The sequence below is a fragment of the Nelumbo nucifera genome, chromosome 1 (assembly GCF_055504915.1).
Source record: "Nelumbo nucifera cultivar China Antique chromosome 1, China Antique-T2T, whole genome shotgun sequence".
NCBI classification, from domain to species: domain Eukaryota; kingdom Viridiplantae; phylum Streptophyta; class Magnoliopsida; order Proteales; family Nelumbonaceae; genus Nelumbo; species Nelumbo nucifera.
Window position 1 is genome coordinate 83,861,458 of NC_142649.1, and position 17,667 is coordinate 83,879,124.

Genomic DNA, 17,667 nt, shown 5'->3' on the forward strand with positions numbered 1-17,667 from the left:
AGTGTATTTAATGAAGGCCACTGCCCAATGCTGGTCCCATCTATCCTGGGCCTTGGGAGGGTGGACTTGATATGGACTTAGCCACCGGGATATATATATATATATATATAGTAATTTGTATGTGAGGAGTTCATTTGTTATTTGGTAGTGGGAAGTAGAAACAAGACTGGTAAAGTTGATTAACTGATAGTTTAGCTATGTCAGGGTGGCTACTGGCTAGAAAAGAAAATTATATCTGGGAGCTGATTTGTATATTCCTTCTTCAGTAATCAGTCTTGGGTGGTCTTCTTGGAAGGCTGGGGATGGGTCCATTGGTTGGGCCCCGATTTGTATATTCCTTCTTCAGTTTTTACTTTTTGAGATGATTAATAAAGCGGTTCTGCCAATTATCAAAAAAAAAAAAAGTGGTTCTGTTACTGAAAAAAGGGGCTGAAATAAAAACCCTGTTGAAGTTATTTTCATTTTGGATTGCTTGATGTGGTCCATGACAACAATCATGCAATTTCTTGCCTTTGCACTCAAGTACCAATATAGTGGCTAGTGGGATGAATGTATCTTGCCTCAAGTTCATTGATGATACTATTGCCTGTTGTTTTTTTTTTTTTTTTTTTTTTGATAAATAACTAATGCCTGTTGTTTCTTATGAAACAAATGGCATGATGATGAACCTTCGGGTATCACTAAAGTTTTGAAGGAACCTTGGCATTAAAAGTAAATCTAAGTGTGAATATAAGAGAGTATCAGACTGAAATAATTTAGGTACTATTGTTGTCCCTTTTATAACAAAATCTTGGGAGTTTAGTTTTCATTGTTATGGTTGAAAAGTTGGAGAAAGGGCTACCATCCATCAATTGGGGTGTAATAATTAACAGCCAAAAGTTGTATGCAAGTGAACTTCTGCTGAAAACCTGGTTGGAATCATAACATGGTGACTTGGGCGGTCGGGCTTAGTATGATAACTACGTGCAGCAGCAATGCCATGACCCATTTATAATACCTTTGCATATAAAAAATATTTTGGGTTAATGGGTAGTTTATCTTCTTGATCCTAATATTTTCTTGTAATACATAAATTGTTAAGCTAAGAAAACTTTACATTGTTCCCCTCTCTTTCCCCTATTTCCTCAGATTTTCCATTATATTTGGTACGTTCAAGGCGCATATCCTCAATATATCCCACTCGTGGATATATTGCATGATAATCCTTACACTTTGGCTCACAAATAGAATGCAAGTTTTCTTCTGGTAATTAATCTGGTAGAAGTCAGATATGTGACCACATCATTTTTTTTTGAAAGTTAGGATTTCATTAAAAAGAGGGAGAGATCCTCTCAAAGAAAGGCTACAATGAGAAGGATGGGAGGCTGAAACTATTACAGAATCTGTTATCCATGTGTACAATTCTGTTATAGAGTCCACATGTACAATTCTGTTTCTGTTGTAACTTAACTTCTAGAGTCTTCTGTAATACATTATAAATACCTGATCATATCAAGATTAATACAAGCTTCCGTTATATTTCTCATGGTATCAGAGCTCCTCAGGCTCTCGATCCGTTCCTTGTCTGTATCTACAAATCGCCGGAATTAATGGCTGCCTGCGCTGCAACTGGTGGTTCAGATGCTACCTCTGATCCAACCTCTCTTTTCTTTCTGCATCCCTCAGATAATCCAGGTGCAATCTTAGTTTCCTGTCCATTAAATGGAGAAAACTACTCCACCAGGAACAGAGCAATGCGAATATGCATTGTGTGCCAATAACAAGCTTGGTTTTGTGGACGGGACGATCAGGAGACCAGAAAAGTCATCTGCTCAAGAACTGGCCTGGAATAAATGCATTTCCATGGTCATTTCTTGGATTTTCAACTCCCTGTCCTGTGAATTACATGAAAGTGTGGCGTATGTCAACTCTGCTCATGAGATTTGGCATGATCTGGAAGAGCGATTCTCACAAGAAAATGCCCCTCGGATCTTTCAACTCAAGAGAGACTTAGCACTGCTTCGACAGGAGAATCTCTCTGTTTCAGCTTACTTCACGAAGTTCAAAGCCTTATGGGATGAATTAGCAACCTATAATTCAATCCCAACCTGCTCATGTGGAGGTGCAGCAAAAGAATTTGTTGCTGAACGTGAAAAGGAGAAAGCGTATCAGTTCTTGATGGGATTGAGTGAGAATTTTAACACTGTTTGCTCCTACATCCTCAGTCTTGATCCCTTGCCTAATGTCAGTCGCATTTACGCACTGAGCGTGCAAGAAGAACGTCACCAAAGTCTCTCGTCTCAATGAGTACCTGTTGTCGAAACAACAGCAATGCATGTGAATGCTGCATCATCGAAACTCCAAGATGAATCTGTCCGTCCGAAATTCAGATGTGACCACTGCAAGCACAATGGACACATGACGGACCGGTGCTATGAAAACCTGGGTTACCCACCAGGTTGGGTAGACAAAAGGAAATCTGCGTCTAGCAAGTTAACAGACAAGAATTCCTCGAAGAAGGTGACTCAAACAATTGGACATTCAAACTCAGTTTCTCCCATTGCTGGTTTAAGTCTTGATCACTATCAACAACTGATGGATCTTTTGAACTCAGAAAAACATACTACTGCAGCAAATTATGTTGGTAAGGCTCATGCTTGTCAACTTTTTTACATTCTTTTAGTTGGATTCTGGATACAAGAGCCTCGGACCATATGATTGGTGCACAGTCCGATATGGCTCTTGATACACAATCAGCCAATGTCCATAAACCAGTCTATCTACCCAATGGCACTGTAGTGCCTGTACAAGCTCAAGGATCTGTCAAGATTACTGATCATATTCGTCTAGAGAATGCTCTCCTTGTTCCGGATTTTAATTGCAATCTGGTATCTGTGAGCAAACTCACTAATCAACTGAATTGTGTGGCTTTGTTTTTTTCCCACATTTTGTGTCCTACAGGATCTGACCACCAAGAAGCCGATTGGAGTGGCTGAAATGAGGGATGGTCTCTACCGCTTTACTGGGCTACCAAACTCTACAACCTTACATATTAGTTCAATTGATCTTAATTCTCAACTGTGGCATTAGAGGTTAGGACATGTTGCCTATGATCAATTATCATTGATTCAAGAACTCCATGTTTCCCCACCTGTAACTACTGTATGTTGTGATGCATGTAATCGTGCTAAGCTTACAAGATTACCATTTTCCACTTAGCTATAATAAAAGCACTGCACCTTTCCAAATTATTCATTGTGATATTTGGGGAGGTTATTGGGTGCCATCCCACTCTGGAGCTTGTTATTTTCTCTCTATTGTAGATGGCTATAGTCAAGCCACTTGGGTCTATTTAATGATACGTGAGTCAGACACTTTACAGTTTCTCACTATGTTTTGTGAAATGATTAAGACTCAATTTCACACCTCGGTTCAGACAATCAGATCCGATAATGGGCTTGAGTTCTTGTCTGAACCCATTCAGACTTATTTTCAACACAATGGTATTCTTCATCAGCGAACATGCGTTGACACCCCTCAACAGAATGGGGTAGTGGAGCGGAAACACCGCCATTTACTTGAAATGGCACGTGTCTTGCGGTTCCAAGCTGGGCTTCCAATACAATTTTGGGGCGAATGTGTGCTTATTGCCACCTTATTAATAAATTACTTGCCTACACCACAGTTGCATGGAAAATCCCCTTATGAGATGCTGCATGGTAAGCCTCCTACATATAACCACTTGAGGGTGTTCGGTTGTTTATGTTATGCTCGAGTGCAAGGCAAACCCCATGATAAATTTGTTGTGCGGGCCCATCGTCGTGTTTTCATGGGCTACCACAATGACAAAAAGGGTACCGGCTGTTCAACCTTGGTAATAAGGAGTTTTTTGTTTCACGGGATGTTCATTTCTATGAGGATCAATTTCCCTTCTTAAACATCCCGAATACCCCATAGACTTCTGATCAACCAGTGGTACCACTTCCTATAACCGGTGATACTCCTGTTGATACCATTGCAACCCATAATCATCAGCCCGCTATAGCCCATGATGAGCCTTCCCCAGTCATCAATGGGTTTGAAGTAGAACCTAACATCACTCTCACTCCACCTATACGTTGGTCTATCGCCCCATTCGACCTCCCAAGTGATTCCAAGAGTTTATCTGTCTCGCCTTACATTCCAATGGTCAACCAAACCCCAACACACAACATCCCATATCACATTTTATTGGGCCTTCACCATCAGCCCATTCATCTGCCTTGTTAAACACCACGGAACCACGAAGCTATGCTGAAGCCGCTACACATCCCAACTGGCAACAAACCATGCAAGATGAATTAACAGCTCTTACTTGGAACGGTACTTGGACTTTAACTTCCTTACCACCGGAAAAATCCCCAGTGGGTTGCAAGTGGATATATAAGCTCAAACTCAAACCTGATGGGACTATTAATCGTTACAAAGCCAGATTAATCGCCAAAGGTTATACCCAAACTCCTAGAGTTGATTACAACTACACCTATGCTCTTGTGGCAAAGTTGGTTACAGTGAGATGCCTCTTAGCCTTGGTTGCAACCTGTCATTGGGATCTTCACCAAATGGACGTAAGTAATGCCTTTTTGCATGGTGGCTCATGAGAGGAAGTTTACATGGTGCCACCTCCGGGTTTCTTACCAACTGGTGACACATGAGTTTGTCATCTTCAAAAATCAATCTATGGATTCAAACAAGCGACACACAACTGGTTTGACACATTGGCCATAGCATTAAAGCATCATGGATTTCTTCAGTCTACAGCTGATTGCACATTGTTTGTTTCTTCTCGGCCAAATAGTTTCTTGGCAGTTCTTGTATATGTCGATGATATAATCATTACCGGAAATGATTCCAATCGCATAGCTTGACTAAAAAATTATCTCAGTAGTTGCTTCCACATTAAAGACCTTGGAGCACTTCGGTACTTCCTTGGCATTGAAATCTCCAGGTCTTCAGACGGTATCTTTCTTTGCCAAAGGAAATAAACTCTAGACATCTTATTTGAGATGGGCATGCTTGGGTGTCGTCCTAGTTCTTTTTCTATGCTTCAACAACAACAACTAGCTCTTGCGGAAGGACTTCTATTTCCACACCCAGATAGATATTGGAGACTGGTTGGACGTTTGATCTATTTAACAATTACCAGACCTGAACTCACATATTCAGTACATGTCCTCAACCAGTTCATGAGCAAGCCTAAACAAGCCCACTATGATGCTGCAATTCATGTTCTTAGATATTTGAAGTCCACACCAGATCATGGTATCTCTCTCCCTGCCAACAATGACCTAGTCATTCGTGGTTACTGTGATTCAGACTGGGCAGGATGTCCTGTCACTAGGCGATCAACAACAGGTTACTTCACTATGTTGGGCTCTTCACCTATTTCTTGGAAGACTTGTAAGCAACCTACAATCTCAAAGTCTTCAGCGGAAGCAGAATACCGTTCCATGGCTGCTCTAACTAGTGAACTGATTTGGCTTAAGAGACTCTTTCATGACCTTGGATTAAGCCATATTCAACCCATGATTGTCTTCTGTGATAATAAGGCAGCCCTACATATTGCTTCCAACCCAGTGTTCCATGAGCAAACAAAGCATGTTGAGATTGACTGTCACTTTGTCCGAGAACATATCCAAGCTCGGACCATTGCTACGTCTCACATTTCCACCAAAGTCCAACCAGCTGATGTCTTCACCAAGGCCTTGGGCAATGATCAGTTTCAAACGTTAAAATCCAAGTTGGGTGTCGGTCCTCCTCCATCTCCAACTTGAGGGGGAGTATTACAGAATCTGTTATCCATGTGTACAATTCTGTTATAGAGTCCACGTTACAATTCTGTTTCTGTTGTAACTTAACTTCTAGAGTCTTCTGTAATACATTATAAATACCTAATCATATCAAGATTAATACAAGCTTCCATTATATTTTTCAAAAACACAGCACAAGGACAAAACAGAATGCAAAACCTCCCAAATTAGCCTCTCCCAGTTGTTACAAAAGTGCATATACTTCAGCCCGAAAAATTCTTTTCTGATAGTAGCCCATCTAATTAAGCATCTCTCAGCTTTCCCACAAACTACTTCTGCAGAGGAGCTGAGGTCCTCGAAAGCCCTGCTATACCTTTTTTTTTTTTGATAAATAAGCCCTGCTATACCTTTCCTTTCCATATATACCAGAATAAGACAGTATGGACAATTTCCTATAGGATGCCCCCTTGCTTACTAAACAATTTGGCCTGCCACACTGAAAACAAGACTTGAAGATAGGGGTGGGGGTGTGGCACCAACACCTTGCTGAACAACTTCAAGGAATAAACCTAGACCGAGTGAGAAAATTCACATTGGAGAAGAAGGTTGTGGACAGATTCCTCGGCCTGACCACATAAGTAGCATTAGTTTATGATGACCTTCCTTTTGATCTCAGATTGTCTATTGTGTGAATATTTTTTTCCTTTGATGGCTGTCAAAATGACACCTTAGATGAAATCTTGAGCTTCCAAATCCACCGCCATGCCTCCATCTCTCTATTTAAACCAGAGGGGGATTGGGACAGAGATTTGACTTAAAAAATGCCAGAATGGTCACCTGTCCACCACTTCTGATTGTGGGAAAGAGGACTGGTAGTAGCCTTGTCCAATGCCCCCAGAAAAGAAGCCAGATTTTCCACGTCCCTATCACCTATGTTTCTTCTAAGCCTTGGGCATCAGACAATATGATTGCCATTGATTCGTAGCAGTCTTTCACCTTGGCCTCTTTATCTAGAGCCAGAGCATAAATACTTGGAAGGAAAGATATACAAGTCTGCTTCCACACCAAATATCCTTCCATAAATAGATTTTCTCCCAATCTCCAGATTTGAATGAGTGAAAACTGATGAAGAGATCCCCATTCTTCATGATGCCCTTCCACACACTAGATCCATATGATTCTTCGGAGGATTAGATTCCCAACCTAGACCAGCCTCACCATACTTACTGCAGATCAACTTACGCCATAATTTGTCCTTCTCAGAGTCAAATTGCTATGACAACTTAGAAAGGAGAGCATTGTTCATCGGGTGGATAAAACGAATACGAATGCCTCCATGAACTTTCTACTGATAAGTCTCATCCCACGGGCCACGACATAAGGTGGAATTTCTTCTCTTCATCTTTACCTTCCCACAAAAAATCTCTTCTCAACTTTTCTATTGCTTGGACCACTAAATCCAGAGTCTGAAACAAAGATAAATAATATATTAGGAAGTTTGATAGGGCACTCTGGATGAGAACCACCTTCCCTGCTTAGAGAGATACCCTTTCTTCCAACCAGCGAACTTATGCCTCATCCTCTCCACTGCAGGGTCCTATATTTCATTGGCTCTGTAACTGGCGTCCAACGGTAAACCCAATAACTTGGTAGGAAGTGAACCTCTTCTATAGCTTAAGGAAGCAGCAAGATCATCAATATTAATTACCTCCCCTACCAGGATCACCTCACTCTTTTGAAAGTTTATCTTCAAGCCTGACATAGCTTCAAAGATAATCAGTAGGCATCTTAAGAACATAAGATCACGAAGGCTGGGATGATTATTGCTGATTAGTTTGTGATGCAGTTGGTAGGGCCCTAAACTGACTAGTTGGTGAACTAGTTGTTAACTAAACTCTTTGATATCACTAATTAAAATGCTAAATAAAAGGGTTAGAAGTCAGGGATATCTTCTCAACGAACATGGGCATGTCTCTTGTTGGCAATAACCTATATGGTGCATCATTATTACAATTTTGATGCCACAGTCTTTTTACTGATTCTTTGGGATTTGGGGGTTCCTGAAAGAATTTCTAGATGTGAATGTGTAATATAATCATTATATTCTTTTGGTGATTCTTCTGTTTAACTTGAATTTCCATTTGTGTTTTATACAATATTATCTTTCCTTGAACTCTAAGATGTATTATCTGGCCTTTTTGTCATTGCCTTCACTAAGTCCATTGTCCTTGGTCTTGTGCAGAGAGGATGAAATTGAAGACATTCAAAAGGTTTTCTTCTTTTCTTCTCTGCGTGTGTTTCAAATTCAAAATGACAGTGGAATATTTCTTTGATGAAATTGGATATTTTTTCTCACTTTAAATTGCTTTTCTTTCAGGAAATTTCAGTATTATCCCAGTGTCGGTCTCCATATATTACCGAGTACTATGGCTCCTATCTCCACCAAACCAAGCTATGGATAATAATGGAATACATGGCTGGTGGATCTGTTGCTGACCTAGTAGGTTAACGTTTTTTGCTTTTATATGTCTGGATGTTAAGAAATGCTTTTATATGCACAATACATGACAATTTTCAAGGGGTTGTAGTGTCAATGTGTCATACCTCTTTCACTCTCTTATGCCTCCAGTATTTGTAATTATGTATGCTGCAAACGTGGCAAGCCTTTTATCTTGAGGTTCTTTTTGTAAGAGAATTTCCTGTGGCTTGTCAAACAGTGGCATTCACCATTCAGCAATTCCTTGCAGTCCCTGTGCTACAGCTGCATGGTCAAATTTCCTGCTATTGATATTTAGATTTCTATGAGTTCTTTTTTCTTTTCTTTCCTTTTTATGCCAGTAAAAAAATTATTTAGGAAAAAAGAGATATAACAGGAGAGACCAGAGAGAAGTTAGGGCTGTCAGAAAGGTTGTAGAATAGCTGTAAGTTGTGTGGTGGCATTTGAAACTAGGGACTCAAGAACTGGAATCAATATAAATCTGTGTTGTGAATTAATTACTCCAAAAGAAGAGGTTGAACTGAGGGACTGACTGGAAGACAGTTTTGCTGGTGAAACTATTGGAGCTAATGCAAGCTGTTGTTTTCAGTCTGAAATGAAGTGACAAGTGTTGGGAAAGATGATTCCAGATGCATGAAAAGGTGTCCCACTACTTCAATGGAATGCACACTAATAAAAAAAACATAGAAACAATGGACTTGGGGACTTGACAAGAGGAAAAAATGGGCTGTTTTACATGTTTTTGGACTGGGTAATTCTTTGAACTATAGAGATTTAGTGGTGGAAGGAGACTCTTAAGTAATAGTGGATTGGTTCAAGAACAGCATGGGCTCTTTGGAATATAGCCATATTGTGAAGGAGGTGAAATACTTGGCACTTGAATTGATGACAACCTTCACTTGAATTGATGCATTGGCAAGATAAGGGGTGAATAGAAATTAATTGTGTTGGGGGATTGTCTCCCAGGATGGGAGATTGTAGTATGTAAGCAGAAAGTGGGACCTAGTATGGGTGGTTTTTTTCTTTTTTTTTGGGGGGGGGAGAGGTTAGCAGGGGCCTTGTTCCTTTTTTGGTTCTTCCAACCATTATTACACCCAACCAAGGAGCTTTTGTGAAGGGAAGGCAGATCACTAATCAAATTCTGATTGCAAATGAGAGTTTGGAGAGCTTTAGGAAATCCAAGAAGAAGGGAGTGGTATGCAAACTAGACTTAGAGAAGGCTTATGACCTAGTTGACTGGTCCTTCTTGATGGAGGTGATGAGAAGTTTTGGCTTTGGAGACAGATGGTGTGGATGGATTTGGGGTTGTATTAAGAGTTGCCATTATTCGATCTTGGTGAGTGGAACTGTGGTGGATTTCTTTCCGGCCGTGAGAAAAATAAGACAAGGTGATCCGCTCTCCCCCTTTCTTTTCACTCTGATTGCAGATGTGTCTTGGGGAGACTGATCCATAGAGTTGATTCTAGAAACTTAATAAAATGATGGAGAGTTGGAAGGGGGGAAGTACCACTTACACACTTGCAGTTTGCAGATGACACAACCCTGTTTTGTGAAGGTGGGGATCTAAATTGGATCAAAAACTTAAAATTGACAATACAACTCTTTGAGCAGATGTCTAATCTTAAAGTGAACTTCGATAAGAGTTGTGTGGTGGGAGTGAATTTGGAGGAGAGGGAAGTAAGTGAATGTGCAGGTGTATTAGGGTGTGCAATCTCGGATTGGCCTATCATTTACTTGGGCCTTCCCCCTAGGAGATAACCCCAGGAATGAAAGCTTTTGGAACCCGGTAGTAGAGAGAATTGAGAAAAGGCTTGCTTCTTGGAGGAAAAATTATCTTTTTCTAGGGGGGAGAATCACCTTGATTAGATCTATCCTATCTAATCTTCCTGTTTACTTCATGTCAATGTTTAAGATTCCCACAAAGGTCTCCAACAGGGTGGAAAAATTAATGAGAGACTTCTTATGGGAACCGGGAGTGGAGAAGAAAGACCATAGGGTGAGTTGGGAAGTGGTAACTAGGAGCAAGAAGCTAGGGGGGCTTGGGATTGGGAATATTAGGAAAAGAAACATGGCGTTGTTGGGGAAATGATTGTGGAGGTTTCCATTGGAAAAGGACAAATTGTGGATGAAGATTGTGGCTAGCATACATGGGTTGGATGAGAATGACTGGGATATAGGAATTTTGGCAAGGGCTATTGCCGCTTCCCTGTGGAAAGCCATTCATGATCTGCTTCCAGTTTTCTCCCCTTGGATTAGGTATGATCTGAACTCCGGTAATCGAATAAAATTTTGAGAGCAAATTTGGGTTGGCGACTTACCCCTGAGAGACCAATTTCCCTCTTTGTTTGCTTTGTCAGGTTTGAAAAATGAACCCATTTCCTTTTTCTTAGTTCCTTTTGATTCTTCTTTTGGTTTTGGGTGGAATTTGGGCCTGAGAAGGGCAATTAGGGATACAAATTTGGGGTGTATTTCATCTTGAACCTCGGTAAGGAAGACACCAGAATCTGGACCCCTTCCTCCTCTGGCTCCTTCTCTTGAGCTTTGTTTTTTGAGACATTAGTTCAACCTACTATTCCTCTTGGGTTGTCATTCCTTGTTAAAGAGATTTGGAGCAAACCCATTCCTCCTCGGGTTGGTAGTTTTTGTTGGGAAATTTTCCTGGAAAGAGTTAACACAAATGACTTGCTTCAAAGAAAGAGGCCCAATTGTTGTTTACTTCCCAATAGGTGTATTCTTTGCAAAGCTGATGGGGAAACGGGTGACCACATTATGGTTAACTTGTCTAGTTACTAAGACTGTTTGGGAGTGGATGTTTTTCCTTTTTGGGTGTACTTGGAATCCCCCCGTGAGTGTGCAATGCTTGTTCTCTCCCTCGTTCTTTAGATGGCCTAAGAAAAGGGGGAAGGTTATGTGGAGAAGCATTAGGGCTGTAGTGTGCTGGTCAATATGGGAAGAAAGAAACTCATGAATTTTTTCAAACAAGGAAAGAACCACAAAAAACCTAATAGATTTGATACACTTAAGGGTAGCTCACTGGTTGAAATCTATGGAGATATTCTCTGAATTTTCTATGGCTGACTTGTTGAGAAAGTGGAAAGAGGTAGCTACTGCTGCTCTTTGTAAGAGGACCTATAGACCCTCTTGGACCCCCCTCCCGCTGGATTCATAAAACTGAATTTTGATGGATGTAGCTTAAGGAATCCAGGGCCTCCTGGGATTGGGGGTGTGTTCAGGAATGAGGAGGGGTATATTATTGCCATGTTCTCTAGGCCAATTGGAGAGGGTGACTCTCTTAGGGCTGAAATTCTAGCAGTTTTTGAAGGAATCCAAAGAGCAAGAGAATTAAGCATCAGATGCTTAGTTATTGAGGGGGACTCGGAGGTGGTGATTAGGTGGCTGAAAGGAGACAATAGTGGTTTGTGGAGCTACAACAATGAGAAGAAAAAATTTAAATGGCTGAGTAAGTGCAATGAAGGCGATGATGAATTGGAGGACCTTTCTATTGATGGCTCTAGCGTGGGCAGTGTAAACGATGAAGGCAGCTGTGCTGGAAGTGACATGGAAGGGTGGAATATTGTAAGATTATTTCAGGGTGAAGACTGCAATCGGCTTATCTCATTCCCAAGACCACAGAGTGTGCAAGGTTTATTAGAAGGGGAAAACCGGGAGAACCGGAAGCAGAGCAGGAATACGCCATCTAGGGGTGACCTAGGGGTAGAGTGGAAAGATCACCAGGTTGACCAAAGGACAGAAGTAACCTTGGGATTTCGGTTTGTGCTACTAATGTGTCTCCTATGTCTTTGGTTCCAGATTCCGTTCCTGTACCATGTCCTGTAGCCCATGAATATGCAGCCGAGCTAGTAGACGGGCTCTCTGAGGAGGGAAGAAAGGTATATGAGTGGAAAAGTGTGGGAAATCATTGAAAGAGTGTTTAAGGAAGTGGAAGGGAAGTTGATCTGGAGGAGGGAAGGGGAGGAAGGAAGAGAGGAGGGGTTAGTGGAGAGGAGGGAAAGGAATGAGGGTAGAGATGGAGAGGATTACGGGGAGAAAGCAGGGAAGGAGGGAGGTAACATTAAAGGGAGGAAGGTTGGAGAGGAAAGAACTGAGGTGGGACTAGAGGAGAGGAAGGAAAGGCAGGTGGACAGAGATGAAGGGGATTCTGTAGGAAGGGTAGGGGTGGTGGAATTGGTGAGAGAAGACACGATAGCAGAATTTGTAGGGAAGTTGGGCTGTAGGCTGGAAGATTTGAACGAGTTGAAAGAAAGTTTACAGAAGAGGAAGATGCAGATCATAACAAAGAAGAGGAGGTTGAGTGAAGTAGAGAAATTAAAGAGAGATGTAGAAGGAGACAAGAAGCTCGAGGTAAAAGGAGATAGAGGGAAAGGGGGAAAGTAGTGGGTAGGTGGCAAGGGGTTTTTAAAAAAGAAGCGGAATGAAGATTCTTAGTTGGAATGTGAGGGGAATTGGGAGTGCGAAGAAGAGAGCAACAATAAAAGAGGTAATAAGACGGTATGACCCAGACATTGTGTTGTTGCAAGAGTCTAAGAGAATGGAGTTTAATGACAAGTGGGCAAGGAGTGTATGGAAAGCCAGGGGGATTAGCTGGGTGGCGGCTCCATCGTGGGGTGCTTCCGGGGGGATTGTAACAATGTGGAAGAGGGATGTGGTTGAAGGATTGGAGGAGTTGATCGGAAAGTACACGGTTTCCATGAAGTTTAAGCAGCAAGAGGATGATTATATGTGGGTGCTCACAAATGTTTACGGACCGAATGACTACAGAGAGAGAAAGGAGCTGTGGGAGGAACTGATTGATGTTAGAGGGTTGTGGGATGGGCCTTGGTGCATGGGTGGGGATTTCAATGTGATTAGATTCTCGGAGGAGTCCAATAAGGTTAACCAGAGGGTGACAAAAAGCATGAGGAAGTTTAACAGTTTTGTGGATGCCTTTGAGCTTAAAGAGATTCCCCTAGCACATAAGGCATTTACATGGTCAAATCTCCAATCTAGACCCATTTGCTCTAAGCTGGATAGATTCCTGTTCTCTTTGGATTGGGAAGAACATTGGGAAACCTTGGCTTCTAGAGATCTCCCAAGGGTGACCTCGGATCACTGGCCCATAGTGTTATGTAAGGAGGAAAGAAGGTGTGGAGGTCTTACCCCCTTTAGATTTGAAAATATGTGGTTACTTCATCCAGGGTTTCTAACAAAGTGAGGGAGTGGTGGCATGAGTGTAACCCGCTGGTGGAGTGGGAGGGGATGAGATTCCATAAGAAACTACAATTCTTGAAAGCAAGAGTCAAGGAGTGGAATTTGATGGAGTTCGGGAGGATAAAAGAAAGAAAGGGAGACTTGATGAAGAAGATTGAAAGCCTTGACTTTAAAGAGAAAAGGGGAGAATTTGGAGAGGAAGACAATGACCTCAGGAGAGAATTGAGAAAGTCAGTTAGAGGACTGCCTGCACAAGGAGGAAATTAGCTGGAGGCAAAAATCTCGGTGTAAATGGTTGCAAGAGGGAGATAGAAACACTAGGTATTTCCACTCTCTAGCAGATGGCAGGAGAAGGAAGAACTTTATCTCCAAATTGGAAGTAGATGGAGTTGAGTTAGTATAGCTAGAGGAGATTGCCAGGGCCTGTGTGGAGCACTTCAAATCTATTCTAAGAAGGCTTGTGAGTAGAAGGGTGTGGGTAGAAGGTTTGGATTGGCCAGATGTAGGGGTGGAGAATAGGAGAAGGATGGAAAGAAGCTTTAATCTAGAAGAGATCAAGGAGGTTGTGTTTTCTATGGATAGAACAAAAGCTCTAGGGCTGGATGGGTTTACAATGGCTTTTTATCAGGATTGTTGGGATATCTTGAAATATGATCTCTTGCGGGTGTTTGAGGAGTTTTTCAGGAGAGGAATTGTCAATCCGGGTGTGAACTCTACATTTATAGCCTTAATTCCAAAAAAGAAAGATGCATCCCACCTGGAGGATTTTAGGCCAATAAGCTTGGTTAATAGCTTGTATAAGATCATTGCAAAAGTGTTGTCTTTGAGGCTGAAGAAGGTACTACTAGATATCATTGCACACTATCAAGGAGCTTTTGTGAGTGGAAGACAAATTACAGATCAGATTTTAATTGCTAATGAGAGTGTGGAGAACTTTAAGAGGGATAAGAAGGGCGTGGTCTGTAAGCTGGACTTGGAAAAGGCTTATGACTTGGTGGACTGGGAGTTCTTGAGGAAAGTCTTAACTAAATTCGGGTTTGGGGCTAGATGGTGTAAGTGGATCATGGGCTGTGTCCGGAATTGTCATTATTCAGTGCTAGTTGGGACAGTGGTAGATTTCTTTCTAGCCAGTAGGGGTATAAGACAAGGAGACCCCCTTTCTCCTTTCTTGTTCATTTTAATTGCTGAGGTTTTGGGGAAACTGATTCACAGAGCAGATTCTAGGGGGCTCATTAGAGGCTAGAGGGTTGGGAGGGTGGAAACCCCCGTCACTCACTTACAGTTTGCTGATGACACGATTCTGTTTTGTGAAGGCGGTGATGTGAAGTTTATCAGGAACTTAAAGTCGGTGATACAACTGTTTGAGCAAATGTCCAATTTGAAGGTTAACCTTGGGAAAAGCTGTGTAGTGGGGGTGAATTTGGAGGAGGGAGAGATCGGGGAGAGTGCTGAAGTGTTGGGGTGTGAAGTTTTGGGGTGGCCTTTGAACTACTTAGGATTACCATTAGGTGATAATCCCAAGAGAGAGAGTTTCTGGAACCCGGTGATGGAAAGGTTTGAAAAAAGATTGGTATCCTGGAAAAAGAACTACCTCTCTCTTGGTGGGAGAATTACACTAATTAAGGCCACGCTTGCTAACTTACCCATCTTTTTCATGTCGGTGTTTAAAATCCCAATGAAGATTGCTGACAGATTAGAGAAGATAATGAGAGATTTCCTGTGGGAGCCGGGAGAGGAGAAGAGGGATCATAGAGTTAGCTGGGAAATAGTGTGTAGGAGTAAGTCGTGTGGTGGTTTGGGGCTTGGGAGTATTAGGAGAAGGAATATGACTCTGTTGATGAAGTGGTTGTGGAGGTTTCCTATGGAGAAGGAGAAGCTATGGGCTAGAATAGTGGCAAGTATACATGGGTTGGAGCACAATGGATGGGACGCTGGAATCAGAGCTAGGATCACAAGCAATTCTCCTTGGAAAGCCATTCATGACCTGCTACCAGTTTTCTTCCCTAATATCAAGTATGACTTGAATTCCGGTAACTCCATAAAATTTTGGGAACAAACCTGGGTGGGGAGCGCCCCTCTAAAGGATCAGTTTCCGTCTTTTTATGCTCTTTCTGATTTGAAAAATGAGCCGATCTCGTCTTTCCCCACCCCGTCCTCTTCCACTTTTGGGATTGGGTGGAACTTGGGTCTAAGAAGGGATTTGAGGGACTCAGACTTCGACTGTATTTCGAGCCTTCTTGCACTTCCTGATAACGTTGTCTTAGACCCCACTAGGGCGGATTCTAGAATTTGGACACCTACCCCCAATGGCATTTTCTCTTGTGCTTCATTCTTCAAAGTCTTAAGTCAGTCCACCAGTCCTACCTTGTCCTCTTTCCCTGTTGGTGAGGTTTGGTGTAGAGCTATACCTCCTAGGGTTGGTAGTTTTTGTTGGGAAGCCTATCTGGAAATAATCAACACTGGTGATCTACTCCAAAAGAAGAGACCCAATACTTGCTTGTCACCTCAGTGGTGTGTTCTGTGTAAAACAGATGGGGAAATTGGTTTTCACCTAATGGTGTCTTGCCACTTCGCGAGGTCATTGACTTCGACTGTATTTCGAGCCTTCTTGCACTTCTTGATAACGTTGTCTTAGACCCCACTAGGGTGGATTCTAGAATTTGGGCACCTACCCCCAATGGCATTTTCTCTTGTGCTTCGTTCTTCAAAGTCTTAAGTTCGTCCACCAGTCCTACCTTGTCCCCTTTCCCTGTTGGTGAGGTTTGATGCAGAGCTATACCTCCTAGGGTTGGTAGTTTTTGTTGGGAAGCCTATCTGGAAATAATCAACACTGGTGATCTACTCCAAAAGAAGAGACCCAATACTTGCTTGTCACCACCTCAGTGGTGTGTTCTGTGTAAAGCAGATGGGGAAATTGGTTTTCACCTAATGGTGTCTTGCCACTTCGCAAGGTCATTGTGGGATTGGGCTTTCTCCTTATTTGGATGCAGCTGGAATCCCCCATCAGACATGCAGGGCCTTTTCTCCCCTTCCTTTTTCAGGTGGCGGTTAAAAAGGGGAGGACAATGTGGAGAGGCTAAGGGCTGCAGTATGTTGGACACTATGGGAAGAAAGAAACTCCAGGACAATCGGGGATCGGGGGTGTTTTTAGGGATGAAAATGGGGTTATCTCTGCTATGTTCTTAGGCCCAATTGGAGTGGGTGACTCCCTTAGAGCTGAGATCTGTGCAGTTATGGAAGGAGTCCGGAAAGCTAAGGAATTGAACATCAAGAAACTTATAATTGAAGGGGATTCAGAGGTGGTGATAGGGTGGCTGACTAAAGATAAAAATGATTTATGGAAGTATAATAATGAGAAGAGGAAATTCAAGTGGCTGGTGCGGGAGATGGAAGTTAAGACATGTTGGATTAAAAGATCTGCTAATTCCTAGTTGACGGTTTAGCTAAACAAGGGGCAGAAAGGGATTCATTGTTTTGGGCTAAGCTGTAACGTTAGTGTCTTTGTATTTTCTTTTTTCCTTTCTTGAAGCTCTTTGTGACTCTTGGAAGATAAGTGTGTTTGTCTTCCACTTGTAAATTTTCTACTGATGAATTAATGAAAGTGTTATTGATAAAAAAAAAAAGTAAGGATTTAGAGGTGAAATGCAGCTGGGTGAAGAGAAGCACTAACTCAATGGCTGATGGGTTAGGCAAGGGGTGCTAAGGATTCTTTGTTTTGGGCTAATTTTTAGTTTCTTCTTTGTCCTTTTGTTGTTGGGGAGTTAAGATAGTTTACCTCCCCTATTCTGTAATTAAACTTCACAAATATTATTCATTAATAAAGCTTTCTGTTATTGATCCAAAACAAAAATTCTTCAATTATACATAATAAAATCTCTGGTTTGTTACTCATCATAAAGAAAGAAAACAACAGCAAAGAATTGAGAATTGGACTTCTCCAGAAGTTGGATAACTAAAATTGAATTTTGATGGGTATAGCCTTGGTTATCCTGGTGTTTTAGGCATTGGTTGGGTAATTAGGGATTAAGAAGGTTATGTAAAGCCTAGCTCCTTTTAAGACATTTACAGGAATTGGGAAGTGGTGGCATCTACAACTTCCATAAAACCTATTGTGCAGGAATTGTTGACCCCACCAACACAACAAAGAGTGAAATTGAACTTTGACGGGAGTTCTAGAGGTAACCCGGGCATATA

The 17,667-nt window shown here is 41.8% G+C and overlaps 1 protein-coding gene across 5 annotated transcripts in view; it reads left to right on the top strand.

Annotated features, from left to right (window-relative positions):
- The window catches only part of LOC104599444 (uncharacterized), a 41,466-nt gene that overhangs the window by 15,889 nt on the left and 7,910 nt on the right, over positions 1-17,667 (top strand). For all 5 annotated transcript variants that reach the window (XM_010261984.3, XM_010261987.3, XM_010261989.3 and 2 more), the window contains exons 5-6: positions 8,011-8,038; positions 8,146-8,268. In XM_010261984.3, the coding sequence (XP_010260286.1) occupies positions 8,011-8,038; positions 8,146-8,268 (151 nt within the window). The remainder of the gene's footprint in view (positions 1-8,010; positions 8,039-8,145; positions 8,269-17,667) is intronic.